The sequence below is a fragment of the Athene cunicularia genome (genome assembly GCF_003259725.1).
Source record: "Athene cunicularia isolate RWA chromosome 5 unlocalized genomic scaffold, athCun1 chr5_part1, whole genome shotgun sequence".
NCBI lineage: Eukaryota > Metazoa > Chordata > Aves > Strigiformes > Strigidae > Athene > Athene cunicularia.
Window position 1 is genome coordinate 35,949,668 of NW_020799101.1, and position 21,749 is coordinate 35,971,416.

General features: G+C 37.6%; 1 protein-coding gene across 15 annotated transcripts in view; it reads left to right on the forward strand.

The window, feature by feature from the left end:
* The window catches only part of GPHN (gephyrin), a 220,963-nt gene that overhangs the window by 109,962 nt on the left and 89,252 nt on the right, over positions 1-21,749 (forward strand). For 10 of the 15 annotated variants that reach the window (XR_003398497.1, XM_026849618.1, XM_026849622.1 and 7 more), the window contains 3 exons: positions 411-683; positions 1,963-2,070; positions 11,461-11,595. Coding sequence is in view for 14 of the 15 variants with exons in the window: in XM_026849618.1 (XP_026705419.1) it covers positions 411-683; positions 1,963-2,070; positions 11,461-11,595 (516 nt within the window). In the remaining variant the exon portion in view is untranslated. The remainder of the gene's footprint in view (positions 1-410; positions 684-1,962; positions 2,071-11,460; positions 11,596-21,749) is intronic. The other 5 variants (XM_026849624.1, XM_026849630.1, XM_026849628.1 and 2 more) reach the window with 1 other exon arrangement.

The window sequence follows — 21,749 nt, forward strand, 5'->3', positions numbered from 1 at the left end:
AGGAATGATTTGAAGCTAATATCCCTGCAGGGATAGAGTTAATGTTTTTATTCTGCATTTTTGTAGTGTTCTGCCAACTGCTGCGAACTGACTTCTGTATTATGTATTCATGAAAATTTAACTCTTGTTTTCTGACATTTTAATCCCATATTAGCTTAATTACAGTAACTCTGTTGTACAATGTATATTTGCAAGAAAAAAGGCAAAAATATATAGTATAGTCCACAGGTCTGGTTCTGAGTTTGTTTTTTTACTCTCTGAGCAATTGCACAGGGCATTCAAGGTTTTATTTATGGTCAGGTGAAAAGATACATCTAAATCCCGAATATATTTTAAGAGTAAATCGGAAAAATCCCTATTTACTTCTGCAGGTAACTTTTCATAGTCATTTCTCTTCTTGTTGTGCATAGGAATGCTTTCAGTTTATACTGCCAGCCCTACCTCACGCCATTGATCTTTTGCGGGATGCCATTGTAAAAGTAAAGGAGGTTCACGATGAGCTTGAAGATCTACCTTCACCACCACCTCCTCTTTCTCCTCCTCCAACCACAAGCCCTCACAAGCAAACAGAAGACAAAGGAGTACAGTGTGAGGAAGAGGAGGAAGAGAAGAAGGATAGTGGAGTTGCCTCAACAGAGGACAGTTCTTCTTCACATATAACGGCAGCAGCCATTGCAGCTAAGGTAAGTCTGGCTTCTTTCTCTAAGAGACCCTTTAGTTTCTATCTTGAGTGCTTTCCACCAATATTCATTTGTAAGTTAATACTATACATTGATGTCTGTGTAATCAAACAGCTGTATTTTAGGTATATTTTATAGAAATACAGCTTCATAAAAATGTATGAATTCTGTTTCGGTAGGTGATTTAAAATTTCAGTGGGAGATACATTGTTTATTATCTTGACAATAACATGCATTTTTATGATACCATTCTGATGTGATAGACTATTTTTAGTGTGGGTTTTTTTTTTTAATTCAAAGTACTCACATGCCTGAACATGTAAAGTCCAGTAGGTGGCATATTAAGGAATCGCAACAAAATTTTCTAAGCCATAATATCTATTTTGAAAATAAAATGTTGGTTTCTAAAAACATTGATAAAATTATGCCAGATAGATAGCAGGTTAAGTAATAAGCTATCCAGAACACTGTATTCCAGTGTGCATGTCCACGTAAGAGATGTGAAATTCTGCCACAAAACTGAGTATCATCACATTGTCTTTATAGCCTTGCTTTAACCAGTAATCATAGATCAACATTACACAAACAAAAATGATAAATTTGAGACTACAGAAGGAAAACATTAGATAACACTCGCATATTATTTCAATTCAAATTTTAAATGTTTTCCAAATAAATATTGTATTATTTGAAGCAATATATAAATATCTACCTCAGTTTTATATCTTCAGTTTTCATATAGAAAGACAATGTATTCCTATGTGTTTGGAAGGGTTTTTTTCCAAACTGCTTTGTTCTAGATATACTCCACAAATCGTGCTTTTAATTCCTATTATGATAATTGAAAGTCTAAGTAACTCAAGATGATATTAAACAAATTTTAAACCAAGCCAGCAACATTCTAACTCCAGAAATGTGAATTCAGGTCTGAGACATCTTGACATTTCTAAGACAGCTGCAGCTGGATATCATCTCCCCATGTACAGAAAATCTTGATTACATATATCTTTACAGGGATGAATTAAGGTAATTATTACTTGCAAGTTTCAGTTTTTATTAATTCAAATTTTGAATTGATTAATTTCTTTTGATATAGGCTAAGATAAATAATATGTGCAATTTTTAAAGGCAGAGAATACCTGAGATCAAACTGGCTGTGTTCATATAAGCTTGGCATTTCAGTGTCACACTTATTTTCACCTCATTCCCTTTCGGTCATTTGCCTGTATACTTTCATGTTTTCCTGTCACTGTATTCATGGCTGTTATGTGTTGTGCATTAGAAGCATCCATCCTACACCAGTTCAGCTGTTATCATGGCAAAAGGTGAACAACCCATCCCTGGTCTCATCAGTTATTGCCATCACGCAGCAGGCAGTGCAGGAGAACCGGTAAGAGACACTTCCAAGAGGCTTTTGCACTAACAGTAGCTAAAAATACACTGCCTGCCTCTTAGTCTACTGTGTGAACAGTGTTATTTTCTTCTAACAAAGACACACCAGTGCTATATTTTAGAGAACATGCTACAGAAAATATTCTGTTAAAGATACAGGGCTAAACAAGGTAAAGTTCATGTGCATTGTCAGTTTGAATCATTTGAAGGCTGAGATAATCATTGCTATAAAGCCTTTGTTTCTGATTAGTCATTGGCTTTATCATCTAACATACTCAATAATTGAATATAATTTAAATAATCTCAAATTACTGCTTTAGGGGTATGAAATTTTGATAACTTTTTCCCCTTTATTTGCCTTGCTTTGCTTTTTTTTCTCTCAATAGATTGTCAGCGTAATACAGCATTTGCGCTGAGTGTTCAGATTTGCTTTCATCAATTGCAATTTCTCCTTTCTTTTTGTATTCTGTTTAGAAGGATTTCTCAAAAACAGAAGAAAAGACTTGAGAAGTCAGGATATGGTGGACTTTTTACAAATTACTGGATTTTAGTGAATAGTAGGCAACTGTTTCAATGCATGGTAGAAATGACTTAGTTTATTATAACCCAGAGGTTATAACTCAGACTCTAACAAAATGCTCTACTTTATTTTCTGTCTCCCAAAGGTTTAGTCTAGGCTTGAATCAAGATAGACTAATGGCTACAGTATTATCAGGAACAAAACATAATTTCCTGTATTCGTAACTGTAGATTAGAGAAATCTAAGGAAGGCAGTTGGCCTAGAGAGAGTTGTGTGGTCTGACCCATTCATTCCATGTCAGTCAACAAATGGGGTGTTCTTGAGAAAATATGTCACTAGATTTGATAACCAGAGGCTGCACTTTCTTGTTTTCTTAGACAAATAGTAATTTAAACCATCAGTCAAATAGCATAACACCTCTGTATTTAAAACATGATGACCATGTCCCTTGAAAAGTCACATAGGAAATGTGAAGGCTTTAAAGTTCACACACTTGATGATAAATCTATATATGTGTACATATATACATACACACACATCTATTCCAGTAGTTTCATTTTTTTGAGTTGAGGTTACTAAACTAGAATTTGAACTGTATTCTTTATTGTAGAACAGTGAATTCAGCCTCTCTGAAGCATGCTGTTAAACTGTCATCCAGGCTTCTGTGCCCTTCTGCAAATAACTCTTGAGCTATTGTTTCATTCATTCTACAAGCCAAATCAGATCTTAAACCTCAGAGCAGGAAGTGGCTAGTTTTTCAGAAGGCTTTTGTTTTTTTTAAGATGTCCTTTCCCTGTTTTTAAGACATCATGCGCTTGTATAACAATCATAGTGATTACCATCTACAGCTTGTTTTCTTAGTGCCTCACCAGTACTGTCAATCCTTGCAAAGTCCTCAAGTCCTAGGCAAAAGAGAATAAAGAGCTTATATATTTTCCTTTTTCCTCCTCTTGTCTACATTTAGCTCTCTAATCTGAAAATGCAAATATTTAAATCGATTTAAAAATACTTCTGGAAAAAGTTCTACTAGATAAAAATTGTAGAAGCAATGACTTATAGATATGGTGGATATCTCTCTCTGTCACTTCATTAATTTTTCATTCATTTCTTTCTCTGTCAGTATGTTACAACAGGTTTTGCACTCCAGCTAGTGCAAACAGAAGATATTTTGACTAAATTTAGGAGTCTTACTGTACCCCATTTGGGCTTTTGAGAGCTCTACCCTCTATTAAATTTGTTTGAAACTAGGAAATTGAGTTGAAAAATTTTAGAGGGGGACATCGTAAATACTCAGAGTGTGTCTTTGTGGAAGCTGAAAAAAAAATCTATACAAAATTCAATAATATTCCTGCCCTTCTTTATTGCAGATTTCCAGGCTCCTGGAAACACAGAAATTTCTCATGGGTTTATCAACCTCTTTATCAGGATTAACAAGAAGTTGCCTTGATTAGAGACTTAGATTGCCTAAATTTAATTTTAAAGGGAAAAAAAACACTTATTAAATGTAGGTGAGAAAAATTAGATATTTCCCATGTCACACAACATATATGCATAGAAATATCAGTCATATTCTATTGTCCCTTTCACTTAATGAAAAGTTTATATCCTTTATAATTTTTGTATATTTATGTTTATGCAGTATTAGTACCTTCTCTGAAATCAGCAGGATGTAGTGGTTTAAAGAGAATATTAATGCTGCTTTTAGCAATACAACACACTCCACTGTCATATTAGAGAAATAAAACTCTGGAGAGCAAAATTTGTAACTGTGAATTAATCTAATTCTCTCAGTGAGATTTTGTGCCTGTGAAAGCTAGCAAACTGAAACTTCGAGTTCTAGATAGGTTTATACATGGATTGGTTTATGGCAATTTTATTTTCTGTAAAGGTAGTGATTAGGGAATAATTCTCATTGAAATGAAATGCCTGTAATCATCTTTTCCCTTTTATCTTCAGCTTCCTTGTCTGATTAATGTCCTGGCTGAAATTTTACCTAAATTTTTATTTTCTCACAGGCAAAAATTAATACTTCACATGCTGTTCAGTGGAGAGTGGAATTGTCTCAGTCACTTTGTTGCAGGGAGATTTTTTTTGTTCTGAAAAAGTGATATTAGATAAAATTTTAGAAGCCATGATTGATGGATATGGTGGATAGGGAAAAAAAACAAAACAAAAACAAAACCAAAAAAACCCACCAAAACCCAGTTACTTACCTGAAGGGTATGAGACAGCATGTAATAACTGCTTACTCTAGAGTAACCAGAGTAAACGAGAGAGACCTGGATCATGGTATCATTTGCAAAAGCAATATTGTATTTGTGTTATGGGATCTTGGGAATATCTATAAAATAAGTAATGGACCCATACACAGTCATATCAAGATGCATGCAGCTTTTTATCAGAGGAGGGTAAAGAAAAAGTGTCTTTTTTGAAGACTCAAAACTATTATTTCTTTTATACCTTTATCAAAATGTAATTTTTTGCTGTATTGGCCTTTGTCATGGAGATTAAAAGGAAGCATTAAAAGTTGTAACTAGTGTTGGAACTATGCCAATATAAACCTTAGGGATGTCAGCCTTTTTTTGTGTTTAATATATTTAAGATGGGATTTCAGGAGAAAAAGGGAACAGAAGGGAAATGGTGCTTCTGACTACAAACTGTTTACATGATCAGAAGAATACCATTGCTGCTGTTTGCCTCTATTTATAATACATTGCTAAGATGCCATTTGCAAATCAGAATACTCCAAGTAGAGCCTAGTTAGGCACTGTTTATGGAGAGGAAGGTATCCTCAGCATAATGATCTATAGTGAAGAGAAACTACTGACTTCATAATTTATAGTGGGAATTGCAGGACAAGTTACTTAGCCTTGAAAGATCCTCTGAGGAAAGTTGGGGTTTTTTTTAAACACTGACCAAAATTGACTGACAAAAAAATATTGTCAGTCTAGAAACACAACAGTAGAGCAGAAAGCAGGCAGTTGGTGGCACAGTGAGAACAGGATCTGTTTCCACACAGCTTATAAACGGGTTATAAACATGAGAATCTCTAACTTGTGGAGGAGGATTTATGGTGAAATGAGATCCCCTAGGTACAACCCAATATCTCTTAAGTCAAGGTTGCTAAGTAGACATTGTCATTATTTATAGATGGGAACCAGGGAAGTTGAGGGGGGATTAAAAAAAGATATAAAAAAGCACTATTTAATGAGAGTCTTAAGACTGGTCATTTTAACTGCACAGACAAGAAACAAAGCTGTCTTAATATCACAGAATCACAGAATCATTCAGGTTGGAAAAGACCCTTGGGATCATCGAGTCCAGCCATCAGCCCTACTCTACAAAGTTCTCCCCTACATCATAGCTCCCAGCATCTCATCTAAACAACCCTTAAACCACATCCAGGGATGGTGACTCCACCACCCCCCTGGGCAGCCTATTCCACTGTCTGACCACTCTTTCTGTGAAAATTTTTTTCCTAATGTCCAGTCTAAACCTCCCCTGTTGCAGTTTAAAGCCATTCCCTCTTGTTCTATCGCTAATCACCTGTGAGAAGAGACCAGCACCAACCTCTCTGCAATGTCCTTTCAGGTAGCTGTAGAGAGTGATGAGGTCTCCCCTCAGCCTTCTCCTCCTCAGACTGAACACTCCCAGCTCCTTCAATCGCTCCTCATAGGGTTTATTCTCCAGGCCCTTCCCCAGCTTCGTTGCCCTCCTCTGCACTCGCTCCAGCACCTCGATATCTCGTATCTCGTATTGAGGTGCCCAAAACTGGACACAACACTCCCGGTGTGGCCTCACCAGTGCAGAGCACAGGGGGACCATCACCTACCTCCCTGCTTCTGCTGGTCACACTATTTCTAATACAAGCCAGGATGCCGTTGGCTTTCTGGCCACCTGGGCACACTGCTGGCTCATGTTCAGCTGCTTGTCAGTTAGAACCCCCAGATCCTTCTCTTCCACACAGCTCTCCAGCCACTCCTCCCCAAGGCTGTAGCGATACGTGGGGTTGTTGTGGCCCACGTGCAGGACCTGGCACTTGGCCTTGTTGAGCTCATCCTGTTGACGTTGGCCCACCGATCCAATCCATCCAAGTCTCTCTGTAGAGCCTCCCTATCCTCATGCAGATCGACACTCCCGCTTAACTTGGTGTCATCTGGGAACTTTACTGATGATACACTCTATGTCCTTACCAAGATCATCAATGAGGATGTTAAACAGAAGTGGTCCCAACACCCAGCCCTGAGGAACACCACTTGTGACCGGCCACCAGCTGGATTTAACTCCACTGACCACCGTTCTCTGGGACCATCCATCCAGCCAGCACTTGGTGCAGCAGACCGTTCGCTCATCCAGGCCATGGGGAGCCAGTTTTTCCCTGAGAATTCTATGGGGAACTGTGTCAAATACCCTGCATAGCTTCACTACATTTTTATAGTCTTCATGAGAGACCCGGCCCCTCTTCCAAAGGTCACAGATTCTCCTTTTCTTCTTGAGATCCAGCCAAAGGTCCCTGCTTAGCCAGGCCAGTCTCCTTCCCCTCCTGCTTGTTTTCCGGCACATGGGAAGAGCCTGCTCCTGTGCCTGTAAGCCTTCTCTCTTGAAGTATGTCCAGCCTTCCTGGACTCCCATATCCCTCAGGGCAGCCTCCCAAGGGATTCTGTCTTTTGAACAGGTCAGAGTTTGCCCTTCGGAAGGTGGCAGGTTTACTAACCCCTCTCTTTGTTTCTCCAAGGATCAAAAATTCAATCATCTCATGGTCACTGCACCCTAGACGGCCTCCAACCTTCACCTCCCCCACAAGCTCTTCCCTGTTCACAAGCAGCAGGTCCAGGAGGGACCTTCCCTGGCCGGCTCACTCACCGGCTGTGTGAGGAAGTTATCCTCCACACATTCCAGAAACCTCCTGGATTGTTCCTTCTCCACTGTGTTGTGTTCCCAGCAGATACCCGGCAGGTTAAAGTCCCCCACAAGAACAACAGCAAGTGACCACAAGATTTCTCCCAACTGTTTACAGAAAGCTTTGTCCGCCTCACTGCTTTGGTTGGGGGGTCTATAGCAGACTCCCACAGCAAGATCTGCTGTACTGGCCCTTAACCTAATCCAAACACTCTCAACCCCGTTATCTCTATACTTGATTTCTGAGCTGTCATAGCATTCTCTTACATACAGGGCCACTCCACCACCTCTCCTTCCCTGTCTATCCCTCCTGAAGAGCTTGTAGCCATCAATTGCAGCACTCCGGTCGTGTGAGGCATCCCACCACGTTTCTGTGATAGCTACTATGTCATAGCTCTCGTGTTGCATGATGGCCTCAAGCTCCCCCTGTTTGTTGCTCACACAGTGTGCATTGGTATAGATGCACTTGAGATGAGCTCATGAATCCAATACCCTTTTGTGAGTGTGGGCCCCATTTCCTATCAGACCCTTCTCAGGTGCTTCCATGATTTCTAAACATCTATCCCTTCTCTCAAATGAAATGCCAGAGGGAGATCCCTAACACTGGTCCTAAGGATGCAAGAGATTTTAAAAGGTAGGAGTCAAGCTTGTTCCTGAAAGGAGGTACTTTCCAGTGGCTTCTATTTGCACTAAAGCCTTACCAGGCCAGAATGCTCAAAATGCCTAGATGCAGACTGGGTACAGCATCTCCCTTTAAAAAAAAATCCTGGCTGGAAGTGTCTAATGTTAGTGTCTGGCTTGTCGCTGGATCTTCATTTCTTGCTTACTTGTACTGCCTGCTACTGATGTTTCCCCCAAACATGGGAGTTCTTTTGCTAGTTCTCTTGGAACATCAGGCTGAGCTAAGAAATTATTAATGAGAAGATCTTAAAATATGTGTATATATATTCCTTTGAAGTTCTGAACTTCTATGTTTTATGGTTCATTGTGATAGAAAAGTGAATTGCAGGAAGTAAGAACAATTTGATGTGGTAGAAGTGCTGCCTCTGAAAAAGGAAGAGGTTAAAATCATGAAAACAAAATCAGAATAAGCCTTTGTAGAGAATGTGTTATAGAGGGTTATCTTCTGCATTTTGTGTTGTAGAACTAATGTTAGAGACCAGTTCTCCTATCTGAGGTATTTATCATTTGTATATCTTACCATTTTACACAAAAAATAAAAATTGATCATTATGTTAAGCTAGAAATCTAATCAATTATAAAGACGGCATGACTGGGCCCAAGTACTGTGGTAATAAGATGCAATAGACTTTCTAAGACTCACTATATTAAAGCTAAGAAAAGCTTTATTCTTAAATGCATTCTTCTACCTCTTTTATTTGGAACTGGTGATAAAACTGAACAGAAAAGACAAGATAAAAAATACTGATAGTTTCACTTTTGTAACTGAAAGTAAGACCACTTTCTCACTGTTGTAAGCTAGTGTAATTTCATTTATTTAAGCGGCTTAATAATACCTGCTAAAGGATCTGTCCCTAAAATTCCAGCTTAGAATCATACAATGATTTGGATTGGAACGAACCTTTAAAAGTCATATAGCCCAACCCCTCCCTGCAATATCAGGGACATCTTCAACTAGATCAGGTTGCACAGAGCCCCATCCAATATGGCCTTGAATGTTTCAAGGGATGGGGCATCTACCACCTCTCTGAGCAACCTGTTCCACGGTTTCACTGCCCTCATTGTAAAAAAATTCTTCCTTATATCTAGTCTAAAAATACCCTCTTTTAGTTTAAAAACATTATTCCTTGTCCTCCTGCAACAGGCCCTGCTAAACAGTCTGTCCCCTTCTTTCTTATAAGCCCCCTTTAAGTACTGAAAGGCTGCAATAACAACTTGCTGGAGCCTTCCCTTAAGGCTGAACAACCTAAACTCTCAGTCTTTCTTTGTAGGAGAGGTGTCCTAACCCTCTGATCATTTTTGTGACCCTTTTCTGGACCCGCTCCAATGGGTCCATGTTTTTCCTGTCCTGAGGTCTCCAGAGACACATTACTCCAGGTGGGGTCTCATCAGAACAGAGTAGAGGGGCAGAATCCCCTCCCTTGACCCGCTGGACACACTTCTTCTGAAGCAGCCCAGGATACAGTTGGCTTTCTGGGTTGCGAGCACACATTGCTCGTTTATGTCCAGCTTTTAATCCACCAGTAACCCAAGTCCTCCGCAGGGCTGCTCTCAATCCCTCCATCCCCCAGCCTGTATTGATAGTGGGTGTTGCCCCAACCCAGGTGCAGGACCTTGCATTTGGCCTTGTTGAACCTCATGAGGTTCACATGGGCCCACTTCTCAAGCTTGTCCAGGTCCCTCTGGATGATATCCCATCCCTCAGATGTGTCAACCCCACCACTCAGCTTGGTGTTGTCTGCAAACTTGCTGAGGGTGCACTCAGTCCCACTGTCTATGTCACTGATGAAGATATTGAACAGTCCGTGTCCCAGTGCAGACCCCTGAGGGACACCACTTGTCACCAATCACCATCTGGAAATTGAGCTAGTCTCTGGTTGTGACCATCCAACCAATTCCTTATCCACCAAAATCCATCCATCAAATCCACATCTCTTCAATTTAGAGAGAAGGATGTTGGGGGGGGACTGTGTCAAAGGCCTTACAGAAGTCCAGATAGATGACATCTGCAGTTCTTCCCTTGTTCACTGATGTAGTCACTCTAACATAGAAGGTGACTAGGTTGGTTAGGCAAGACTTGTCCTGTCTTGAATCACCTCCCTATCGTCCATGTGCCTTGGTATATCTTCTAGGAGAATCCGTTCCGTGATCTTCCCAGTCAGAGGTGAGGGTGACAGGTCGGTAGTTCCCAGGGTCCTCATTTCTATCCTTTTTAAAAATGGATTCAATGTTTCACTTTTTCCAGTCACCCCTGGACTGCCATGACTTTTTCAAATACCATGGAGAGTGACTTGGCAACTACATCAGCCAGTTCCCTCAGGACTCTGGGATGCATCTTATCAAGTCCAATAGACTTATGTACGTTCATGTTCCTCAGGTGGTCATGAACTTGATCTTGTCTTCTAGTGGGAGAGACTTTGCTCCTCCAGTCCCTGTCTTGAGGTCCATCCACTCAGGAGGTGTGGTAAGAGAGGTAGCCAGTGAAGACTGAGGCAAAAAAGTTGTTGAGTTCCTCAGCCTTCTCCTTGTCCCTTGTTACCAGTTTGTCAGTTGTTTTCATCGGGGGGGAGGGGGTGGGGGTGGTGATGGTGTATGCTTTCCTAGCTGGCCTAATACATTATGTGGATAAATAAAAAAAAAAAAGATTGAATTCTTATTTTTTCCCTTCAGAACACTAAATCAAGTGTTGGCTTTGGATGGTGGTTTCTAGTGCTTTTGTCTCTACTCCCCCCAGAGGCCCGTAGCTTTTTCAGCACAAACCTTACATCAAGAATTTTTGTAGCTGAAATAAAAGTCTTCAGTACACAGAATGAAGACTATTTACTCACTGCATGACATTTCTTATGAGAAATTTTCTCACGGCATGACATTTCTTCAGAGGGGTTCAGCCATTGCTAATACATGGTTTTCTGGTCAGAATATTGTCCCCTAGTTAGAGAATGGGAAGTCTGCTTCCCTTCTTGTCATGGTAGAAATTACTGTTGGACATTGTAGGGTTTGAAACATTACCTTATTGTTATTTCCTGTTGTAGTATGTCTGTTTCATAAGCTTTTGGGGTCAAATAGGGTGTTCTGTGCTACTTCAGTTAGAATATGATCATACATATTTTCTAGGTATTTGTTACTGAGATGTTATGAGAACATGCCATTAACCACTGGCAGCACTAAGTATGAGGAGGTATGCAAACCAAGGAGTGGGGTTTTCCTGCATTTTTGATGTAAGGTTTTGAGTAAGTTTTAAATACAGTATATTTTTTTACTATTAATTCCATCTCTCTTCTTTTTAAGATTCCAGATTCCATCATCTCTCGTGGTGTTCAGGTGCTCCCACGTGATACAGCCTCCCTCAGTACTACTCCTTCAGAATCTCCTCGTGCCCAGGCCACCTCTCGTCTTTCCACTGCATCCTGCCCAACACCAAAAGTAAGCACATTTATGCCTTGCAAGCTCCATGCTCAGACATATACTCTATTGGATTAATGTATTGCCTCTGCTGAACAAGGTTGGTTCGCATGCAAGGGTTGTATCATTCTAAGTAATAGATAAATGCAGGACAGTATAGTTCATATCATGTGTACTGTTGCACAATTTAGTATGTGGGTCCACCAACACATTATGGTTACTGAAGATTCATGTTATCTCTTGCAATATCAATCGTGAATATGAAATTGTTAACACCTTGAATGTCTTTAATATCCCCAGGAACATAGATAATCCTGTCACTGAGTAACAACATTAAGCAAGTACTATTTTGTCAAGAAAATGTATGTGCAAATTTCTAGCCTGGGCTGGGGCAGTTCTGTGCCCCACTTAGTTATTGTTCAGTTTAAGACACTTTCAAACCAACTGGTTTTGCTCAAACTTAGATATTTGCTGCCTGACATTTGGAAACAAAAACCAGCCTAAATTGAATAGAAAGTTTTAATGCCAACCTTGTGGGATTATTATTCAGTTCTTACTGATTACGCTATACTATTTAATCATTGAGGTGAACTCTATTATGTGCTCTTTTTATCCAACTTTAAATAGCATACATCAAAAACTAAGTGAATTGATCAGTGCCAAGGCCTGTATGTTCACCTTGTGCAGGATTCCTTTCAGCAGAAGACTCTGAATTTGCTTTGTGTGTTCACTTCACTAAGATCTTTCTGTGGTACCAGATGCTGACATACTAATAGACCTGTAGCAGATGTCAAACAATAACATTCTTCCTCATCTAATTCATGATCCTTGAAGATTATTCTGCTTGCTAAAATGATTGCCAGCATCTGCTAGTTCTTCTTTCCTGCTGTCTCATTCTTTTCTGTCAGCAAACAAGATTTATTGGCAACCACCCATAGAAATGTTTTGTTTAGCCTATTGGATTATTTTATGCAGTACTCACCTTCACTGTATTAGAATCAAAATTATTCTGATGAACAGCATACTTGAACTTCATTATATAGTCTGCTTTTCTTAAGAAGATGTTCTATCTGCAAACAGCTCCTTCATATATAACTAAAAAATTGTCACTTTTCTGATGCCTTAAAAATAAAAACTCAGAGCTTATAGCTTAGACCAGTTAGAGCAGAAGAGCAGAATACAAAACAAACTGCACTGAGTTTTATGGCTGTTGACAAAATAAAAGTCTCCAGAGGAGACCAGTAACAGGCATAAAAAAGGGACAGCACTGCTAAGAAATAGCTCTAGATGAAGTGTATATATTTTCAGCAAGGCTGTCACAATGGGAAGGAGTAAAGCTTATCTGTTGTGAAGCAGAATGCACTCCTCTAGACTGTCTTCAAAGATTCAGAGATTACAGAAGGAAATTACAAGAACTTTGTAACAGATTAAAAATCTGAAACTCTTTTTTGGGAAATTAGTTAAGATGAGCTCTTAGCATAATTGGATCATGCTTCGGTATTTCATGTTAAGCCCTGTTTTTCATGTATTACTGCAAAATCAGGTTTTGTTCAAAATGTGTGAGGCCACACCAGTTTTATAACAGGAATTGCCATGCAACATGTAGCTAGTCTAGCTTTTCTGTGATGTCTTTTGAAAGTGGCTGGTACAAACTGGTATAGGGAAAGATCTAGGAAAGCCCAATTGGAAAATAAACTTGAAGAGTGATCTCATTTGTTCCTATTACCTAGAGGTTGGATTTTGCACAAAAGTGTAAGCTTCTTTGCCACATAGAGAGCTCTTGGTTCATTTTACTCATTACTTTAAAAAAAAAACCCACCTCAACAACAAAATGCTCATTACATTTTTGTTCAGTCCTTTTCAGTACCCTAAAGTTTTCAAACATCATCTGAATTTGTCAAGAAATATGGTTCATTCATACTCTTCAAGACTGTCAGTATGTCTTAATGTCTTAACTTCTTGTGTTTCTCCTTCTGGATCCTGGCTTTCTAATAATGCAATATGAATTACATTTACATTGGACTTCTTGATCCACACAGAACAAAGATAAGTTGTACTTCAGCATCCAGTTGATAATCCAGGGTGGGTTTTTTCCTTCTATAATCTGCAAGTGTGTATCTTTTCAATATTCTCATTCGCTGGTTTAGGAACTTACTTCAGGGCTCCAAAACACATATATATGAAATTAAAGGAGAAGAAGTTTCAGAAAAAAAATCAATTTAGTTTTCTTTGATTATAGGTATTGTTTGGCATAGTGGTCTAGCTGTAGAGCTAGTGACACTGTATTTCTTTGTCAACTACATACTCCAACTTTGTTATACCATTTTCTTGTTGTCATTTTTTGTCCTAAATGTACATAAAATCTTATATCTCTCTTACTGAATTTGCTGAATAGCAAAAAGTTGTGTGTGTGTCTCAGTAAAAAAATCAAGCTTCTGCAATGATGGGAGCACCTCTGTTGAATGAATGTAAGTAGCAGGTTACTAATGCATGGGGGTATTGGAGAGGAGGTATAGCACAGTTCATTTCTAATACTCCTGACTGATCTGTTAGGAGAAGTCTTTACATAATTATATTTTGGAAAACCTGATGTTGCTTATATATATGGACACAGATCATGTAGACAAAATACAACATTTAATTCTAAATTTGCTTTACTGTTTACACTTTATCTTCCATGTTTTCTGAAAATCTTTGTTTCTGACAAAGTCATAAGTTATGAGTACTGACTTTGAACCTTTATATCTCAGTCAGTCCTCAAAAGTTTAACTTCCTGATAAAAGTAGTAATTATATTTTTCACTGTAGCCTCTTGGGAGGTCAGAACTCCTCAAGACAAATTTCCTTTGGGACTACTCTGTCTGTCGTTTGACACATCCTCAAAACTAAGCAAACTTACTTTTGTTAGCTTTTAAGAAATCTCCGTAGAACATCTTCCTTGTTCTTTAAATTGCATTTGAGTTTCAAGCAGAATCCACTGCAGCTCAAAGAGCATTTAAACCATATTTATAGTAGGTGGATTCAGATATAGAGGCCATCTAAGTTCTACACCGGGGAAAACTGCACTAACAGTCCTCCCTTTTTCAGTCATTCAACCATAAAGTTGATAGTGATTGCAACAGATATTTTTATCTTCTGTGGTACAGTTTTGGTCATTTAAAGTTTTACTGCTTTCTCAACAAGGTTGGATGAATTTTCTGAATACTCACATGACAAAAGTTTAGGATGACACAGTGTGGCTTGCAAGTTTTTCTTGTACATTTCCAGTAGCTGCTCAGATTCTGAGATCTTACTGTATTTTTGTGAATGCTTGTGCTCGACATTTTCGTGAAGTTAAATGCAATGTCCTTTTCAGATACAAAAGCAATTCATTAGCTAGTGTAAAATATCTTTTACAAATATGGAGAAATGTTTTTATCTGTGCATTAATGTTGACTCTTGGGGCTTTTGTTAAATTTATTGTATGAAACTTTAGATATATAACTTAAAAGAATATATCCAGAGCAAATGACTGAGTCATTCCTTCAAACTTCTAATTTTGTTCTACTATTAGGGAGATGATATTAGTATAAAAGAAAATTACAGCTTTCAAGTTGAAGTCTTCACTTCTCCCATACATAAATGACGTAATCAATATTTAACTTTTGGCAGTGTTGTGTTGTCAAAGTCAAATGAAGCAGATATAGAAGACCAAGGACAGGTTTTAAATTATCACCAGGAATACATTTCAGTGACAAGAGGTGTTCAAAGTATTTCACTTTGCAAGATCATCAGTCTCACTGATGTTCAGTTCTTTCACTTCAATGTGCCGTTTCTTTCAGTGTTATCTTTGATCATGAAGGATCCCAGGGAACTTGTTATAGTACTTTTAAGATGAGAGCTTTCCTTTCTTTTTCCACCTTGCTACTTCATTCCTGACTCTTTATATTCCGCTTAAGAAAAACTCTCCCTCTAGTTTACTTGCTGATTACCTGTCCCTTCCCTAGCTATCCAATTTTTAGTTACCCTGAGTCAGACGAAACCCTCAGTGGTTAAGTCACATCCTTACATATTTGTAGTTCTGATAGATAGCTTTTAGTTCCTACATAAGAAAAGTATATAGGCGCTGTCTTACAGCTAAAATGAGCAAACAAGGCTACTTTTTTAGATTCTAGCAAAATGGTCATTTCATCTATCCACTGCTCCATCCACACCTTCCTTGTGGCATAGTACATTTAATTCTGCTAGTTCACCACTTTTTGTAACTTTCTATAGGTGTCTCCTATTAAGGACTGTTATCTTTATAATTCTTAAGTTGACATTCACCTAAAGACCTAATATAAAAAGTATACTTGTAATTTATATTAATGTTTCAGTTGTAGAGAATTTCTGAAATTAAAAAGCCTACAAAAATACATTTTAAAAAATAAAAAGCTGATGAGAATTATTTGTGGCAAAGAATATTTTATTATCTCAATCATCCTTCATACTACCAGTGAAAATGATGCTTTGAACACCTCTGTCATGAACCATAGCTTTAATGTTGAATGTGCACATTGATGCAAGTTTTCCACACAATCAAACGAGTTACAAATTAATACTAAAACTAATTATGATATATGTTTTCAGTTTAGTGTTGTGACTTCTACTGTGTGAAGTAGTGACATGAGCAGGTAGAGTTGGAAAGATGCTTTTGTATCAATTATTGTTACAGATTTTTCAGTAGTAGAAAGATCAGGTTGCTTATCAGAAATTCTTAGTTAATAATAAGATGCTGTTCAGGAGATGATTTGTAAAGCTGTAGTTTTATTCATAGGGTAGATATTTTGCATATATTGAGTGTGTTAAATTTCATCATTTTTATCTTGATTCCCACTATTTCTTCTTAAAGTGGTCCTCAAGGTGAAACAATATGGCGAGTACGTGAATATATTTTAAAGTTTGTACACATATACTAAATTCCCAAGTTTTTTTCTATTTATTAATTTTGCATATGCTATAGTTTTTTCTACCTAGGAACTTGCTTGAGTGAGTAGCAAGTGCTTTGGCAGAGCTATTTAGCTGCGATATGGTTGAGGAGCATGGCAAAGTGGAATGGATGTTTTGAATTGTTTGGATGATATAGGAAGGTGAAATCACACTCCAAGCACTACAAGGTTTTCTTGCTTTTTCTTGTAAAACATGTAGCTCTTTATAGACACAAGGGCTTGGTTAGATATTTGAGCCTGCTAAAAATTCCAATGTTTTCTTGATTATTTCTGGGTTTTATTTCCTCTTAATTTTTTTGAGTGCACATTCCAAGATTACAGAAAATTATAATTAGTGAAAAGAGATGTTGAGAGAATATATATTGGAGTAGAAAACTAGATTTGCCTTAAGATGAAAATTGTGCTTATTAATGCATCTCAGTCTACTTTATCCTCCCAGGTTCTCCTCAGTATGGTGCAGCAGTGGCTTTCAAATCAATTGCTAAATAAGAGACTAGAATATTTTCCATATAACCATTGCCTTATTTCCTCACTGTTGAAAGTGTGTTGTCCTCACAAAATATGTGGATGATTGAGTTCTAACAAGTCTTACTTTTAGTTTACATTTTGGTTAAAAACCCTGATCGTTAGTTAAAGCACTAAATGCCACAGCTTCAAAAGTGAGATATTGCAACTAAGAAAGCAGCAGCTTGTTATGCTTTGGATATCAAAAAACCCCAAAGACAACATAAATAATAAAAGAAAATGGAAGTTTCATTTTGTAGAAAGGTTGAAAAATATGGGGGTAGAGTTCTGGGGTTTTTTGTTAGTACCAAAATAGACCCGTCAACAAGTCTATGGAAAGTTAGAATAAAAACTTGTGTTATCAAGTTTAAATTGAATACTGAATTTCAGTAGAGGTACTTTTTTGATGTCATTTTATTTGTTGCATATCTGTTTTTCAAGTAGTACCATATTCACTGGTAACCAGTCTGTATTAAATAGTATAGCAGTGGCAAAATTCAGTTCCCTTTCTTGTCTCATGCCCAAGAACTGTTTATAGCAGCGCTAAAGAATGCTATTAGAGTCATTGGAAATTGGCAGCCAGAACAATTCTTGAATTCATAGAATCAGCTGTGTTTCAGACCTGTGCTATACTGAATCATATGAAGAATCTCTAATGTGCAAAATTTTCCTACATTGCTCTTACTTAGTAACCAGTTAGTATTTTATTCAGATACAGAATTCCATTCTTTTCCTGAGTCCAGTGAAACTTTCAAACACGTCAGAAAGAAGCTTCTCAGTCTTTCCCTGAAAATAAATACTCTTTCAAATTGTACCGATTCCGCATGTGTATCCCTCCAGAAGAGAATAATCTTTCAGTACAGACATCCTGACTCACACATGCATTGCACGAGTTCTGATCTGTGTATGCTAATGGTGTATCATCTTGTCAGTTCCTCCTTGTAATGTTCTTCTAGAATTAGCTTTGGGAACAAGAGTTTTTGTTTATTGCTATGCTTCCTTCAAATTCCATGTGTTTTTTTTCAAATTCTGATAACTTTAGTTCAGCATTACTTTAAGAAGAGGAAAAGATGTGCATCCTTCTTGCATTAGTTTTCTTTTCAGTTCCTATCCAAAATAAATCTCTGGTTTGAATTCTGATGTATCACAAGATTAGGGTATTTGGCTTTGGTTTGTGTTTTTCTCCAGGCAACAATGTAGTTACATCTGTCTTTCATCCAGTTTCTTCACTTAGAAATTACTATGAATGCACCTCTACAGAAAATATTTGCTAGCTCCATTTTAAATATATCTAGTTCTGGTCTTGTCACAAATGCTTGTTGAGTCTGTTGGTGCCTGGTGATCATTTTGATGTCTTGCTGGAGTTGGCCTCCTGGAGCAATATTGACTTCCCATCTCCATTCCTCCTCTTTTCCTTGGGGATATTCTTATTACCTGTGCCAATTGATTTATTTTTGTTTCTTTATGAAATATGGTTTCAAGAGTAGAACTATGCATCTGTGTGCTGAATTTTCATATAACCATACATTCTATCTGTAGCAATTTGATTTTCCACCTCTTCTTTTTTAGTATCTCAGTTCCCACTAATCTGTAATTTCAGACATTCATACAGTAACCCGATTTTAATCAACAGCTCAGGTATGGGCATGCTTGCTTCTGTTCCTTCACTATTGACATAAATAATCCACGTCACTTACTTGCTGTGTTCTTTTTTTTGATAAAAGCATCAGAAATTTCAAAAATGTTCCTACAAGGATAAGCTACAATTCTCTTTCTTCTAGTTGTTTCTTTTTTATTATAGTAAATAATTTAGTGACAGTGTAGCAGAGTTCAATGCCAGATCTTATAGGAGAAGTAGGTGGTGTTACTTTAAAACAGAAAGGATTTCAGCTATACGTTCATCTGTGCATACTCAAGAGCACAAAGATACATGCATTCAGTAGTCTGTCCAGCATTAAGCCGTCCATACATGCATACCCACCTGGTCTGGTCAGGATTGCCTGAAATGAAGTATATGATGTGGGTCACCCAGCTATCAAGTCCTCCCCAACTTCTCTAGGTTTATTCTTACACTGGTATCCATTAAGTCAGTGCTGGATGTGCTTTTTATACTCTTCAGGAGATAACAGTTAAGGGGATACTTGTCTCTCCATCCGGTTCCACCTCTTGAATATATAAGATTTGCTCGCTGTCCTGTGTTGTCCTTTTCTAAACTTGCTTTTTATCATTACAACATCATCTCTCAGTGGCTCAACTCTTTGTTTTGGTCTGTAAATCATTTTAGATTGTGTTGTTTTATTGATTGGGTATCCCCAGAAGCTGCATGAAGTGCTGTGAACTAAATGAACTACTAATCTGTATGCAGTCAACACATTTTTCTTACATCCCTTCTGCTATGCTTTCTGGTGCTTCCATATCCATACATTTCCATTTTTCCTCTACCACTCTTAATATTCTGTTAGTTATTCAAGAAGTATTCTTATGCAGAAGCCTATATTAGCTTGCTATTGAAGCAAGTTACTTGCCTGTCATGTCTTGATATCATGTCATGCTTCCACAGATACTCTCTTTCCTGTGTACGTGCACCCCAAAGTGCTGTAAAGAGTAGTGGTAGTTTAGTAGCAGCAAGCAGTTATGTGTTCACAGGAGCTAAAACTGAAATTTAGACCAGGAAGGCTCTTTCAAGGCATGCATGTTCCCGTGGTTAATGTATCATCTGCAGTAAAAGTTCACTGGTTCCATCACAGAAGTAGGTAGCACCTACCTGATACGAGATGTGAGAGAGAAGCAAGAATCTAAAGCACAGACATGGCTTTTCCAGTGGATGATGTACATATGGAATTGCCTTCACGTTGTCGGTCCTTCAGCGAGGGTAAAAGTAGTCCCTGAAGTCCATTTTCACCTTTGAAAAGGTTTTTAGGAAACAAAGAAGTTAAAAGTAAATGGCACTTCCTGCTTTTATGAATCTTATCTCCTATTTTGGGCAATATTGATACTGTTTAATGTTGTAATATGTAATACGATCTAAGACTGGCAAACTAAAAATAGTTTTCCCCTCTGCACAACTGTCTCCAGCGTAGTTTTAGAACCTTGCTATCTCATTGGTCACTCTGTGCTCAGTGGCCTTTGTGCCACTGTTGGCCTTTTAACTTAAATAAGCCAATCTTTTCTTGATCATGTATTTGTTCCTCAGATAGACTTATAAAAGAGGTGCATAGAAACTTTCATTTTTATTAAGTCAAACTCCTTCGTTTTCCTCCATTCAAAAAAGACTCTTTCAAAAGTCTTTTCCTGAATTTGTTGTAGATTTCACCTTCTTTTTTGTGATCAAAACTGTGTATCTGCTTATATGAGATTTTGCTGGTCTTTTGTACAGTGGATTTATAATCTCTGTCATTTCTCCAACTGTTAAGTCCTTGCCCATGTAGCAAAGATGCTTTTTACTTCAGAACTTTGTGTTAAATTTGACTCCATTTCGTTTACGGCAGTCTTCAATGTTATCAAATACCTGCTGATGAGACCACTTCAGTATTCTGTAATGATGATGCCTTCAATATTTGTCTGAGCGCACTCCTAACTTTTGTGTCAAAATCATTATTGAAAATGCTAGATGAGGTCAGTTTCTACATCACTCATTTGCAAGCTATGTTCCTAACTTCTCTTCCACCTGTTCCTCTTTCAGCAAAATATATTTTTACCTTCTAATAGCAATTTCCTTGCCATCCCAACAATTTTATTTTTTACTTCTACATGTTCCTGTCCTACATTTCATCTATTTATAAGAGCAGCTGCCTCATCAAAAGTAATATGGCTTTATAGTAATTCTCATTGATCACTATGCCTTTGTTCCCATATCGTGTATTATCATCTCTAATCAAAATTCAGGCAAGGTATCATTTTTCATTACTTAGTTTACCACTGATATCTTCCCAAACTCAAATTATAAAATTTATATTTTCTGTTTGTATGTTTAAGAAATCTTTTATTCCTTGTTCTGAATTCATTTAACTAAATTTTGCACTTAACTGTTTCTTGCTTAGGGAAAGTAGTATCTTTTATTTTCATGTCTGCCAGGCTCTCTGTCTAGACCTAGTAGCCTTCTTGGAAATTCTTTTTGTTCTTGTCCACTCAAGAAAACAGAGTCAAAGTATTTCAAGAATTTATTTTGGCTGGCTGTCAAAGTATCTTCAGTTAGAATGGTACTTTTGCAAAAGGCTGATGAAAGATGTCATTTGTCTCCCTTGGTAGATAAAACTGTTAATGTTGATACAGAAAAGTATATTTTTCAAGATCAGTCTTATTTGAATTGAGTACCTGTTCACTTTGGATTTATTACATCCATATTAGAAACACTTCTCATTTGAGAGCAAATCTGTCTTTATGTAGTCAAACAATTAGGCAGTTTCATTATAGTATAAAACTGTGAAGTCATTCTTAATCTGATATGATAACAAAAATAACTATCTAGAAAGCTAGTTGTTTATCTAAAAACAAGATTGAGTCTGAATGTGAGGCTTATATAGACCATTTACTGTAGAATATTTGTGTCATCTCCTGGTTTTGCCTGGAGCTTACAAGATATCTTCTACAAGACATAGGAAACATAGACCTTATCTCAATTTTGAGAATTTTTTCTAGTAACTCTTTTATATCAAGGTCCTGTTTCTGGTATCTTTTTTGCCCAAGCAGATAGGCTATCTCGTTT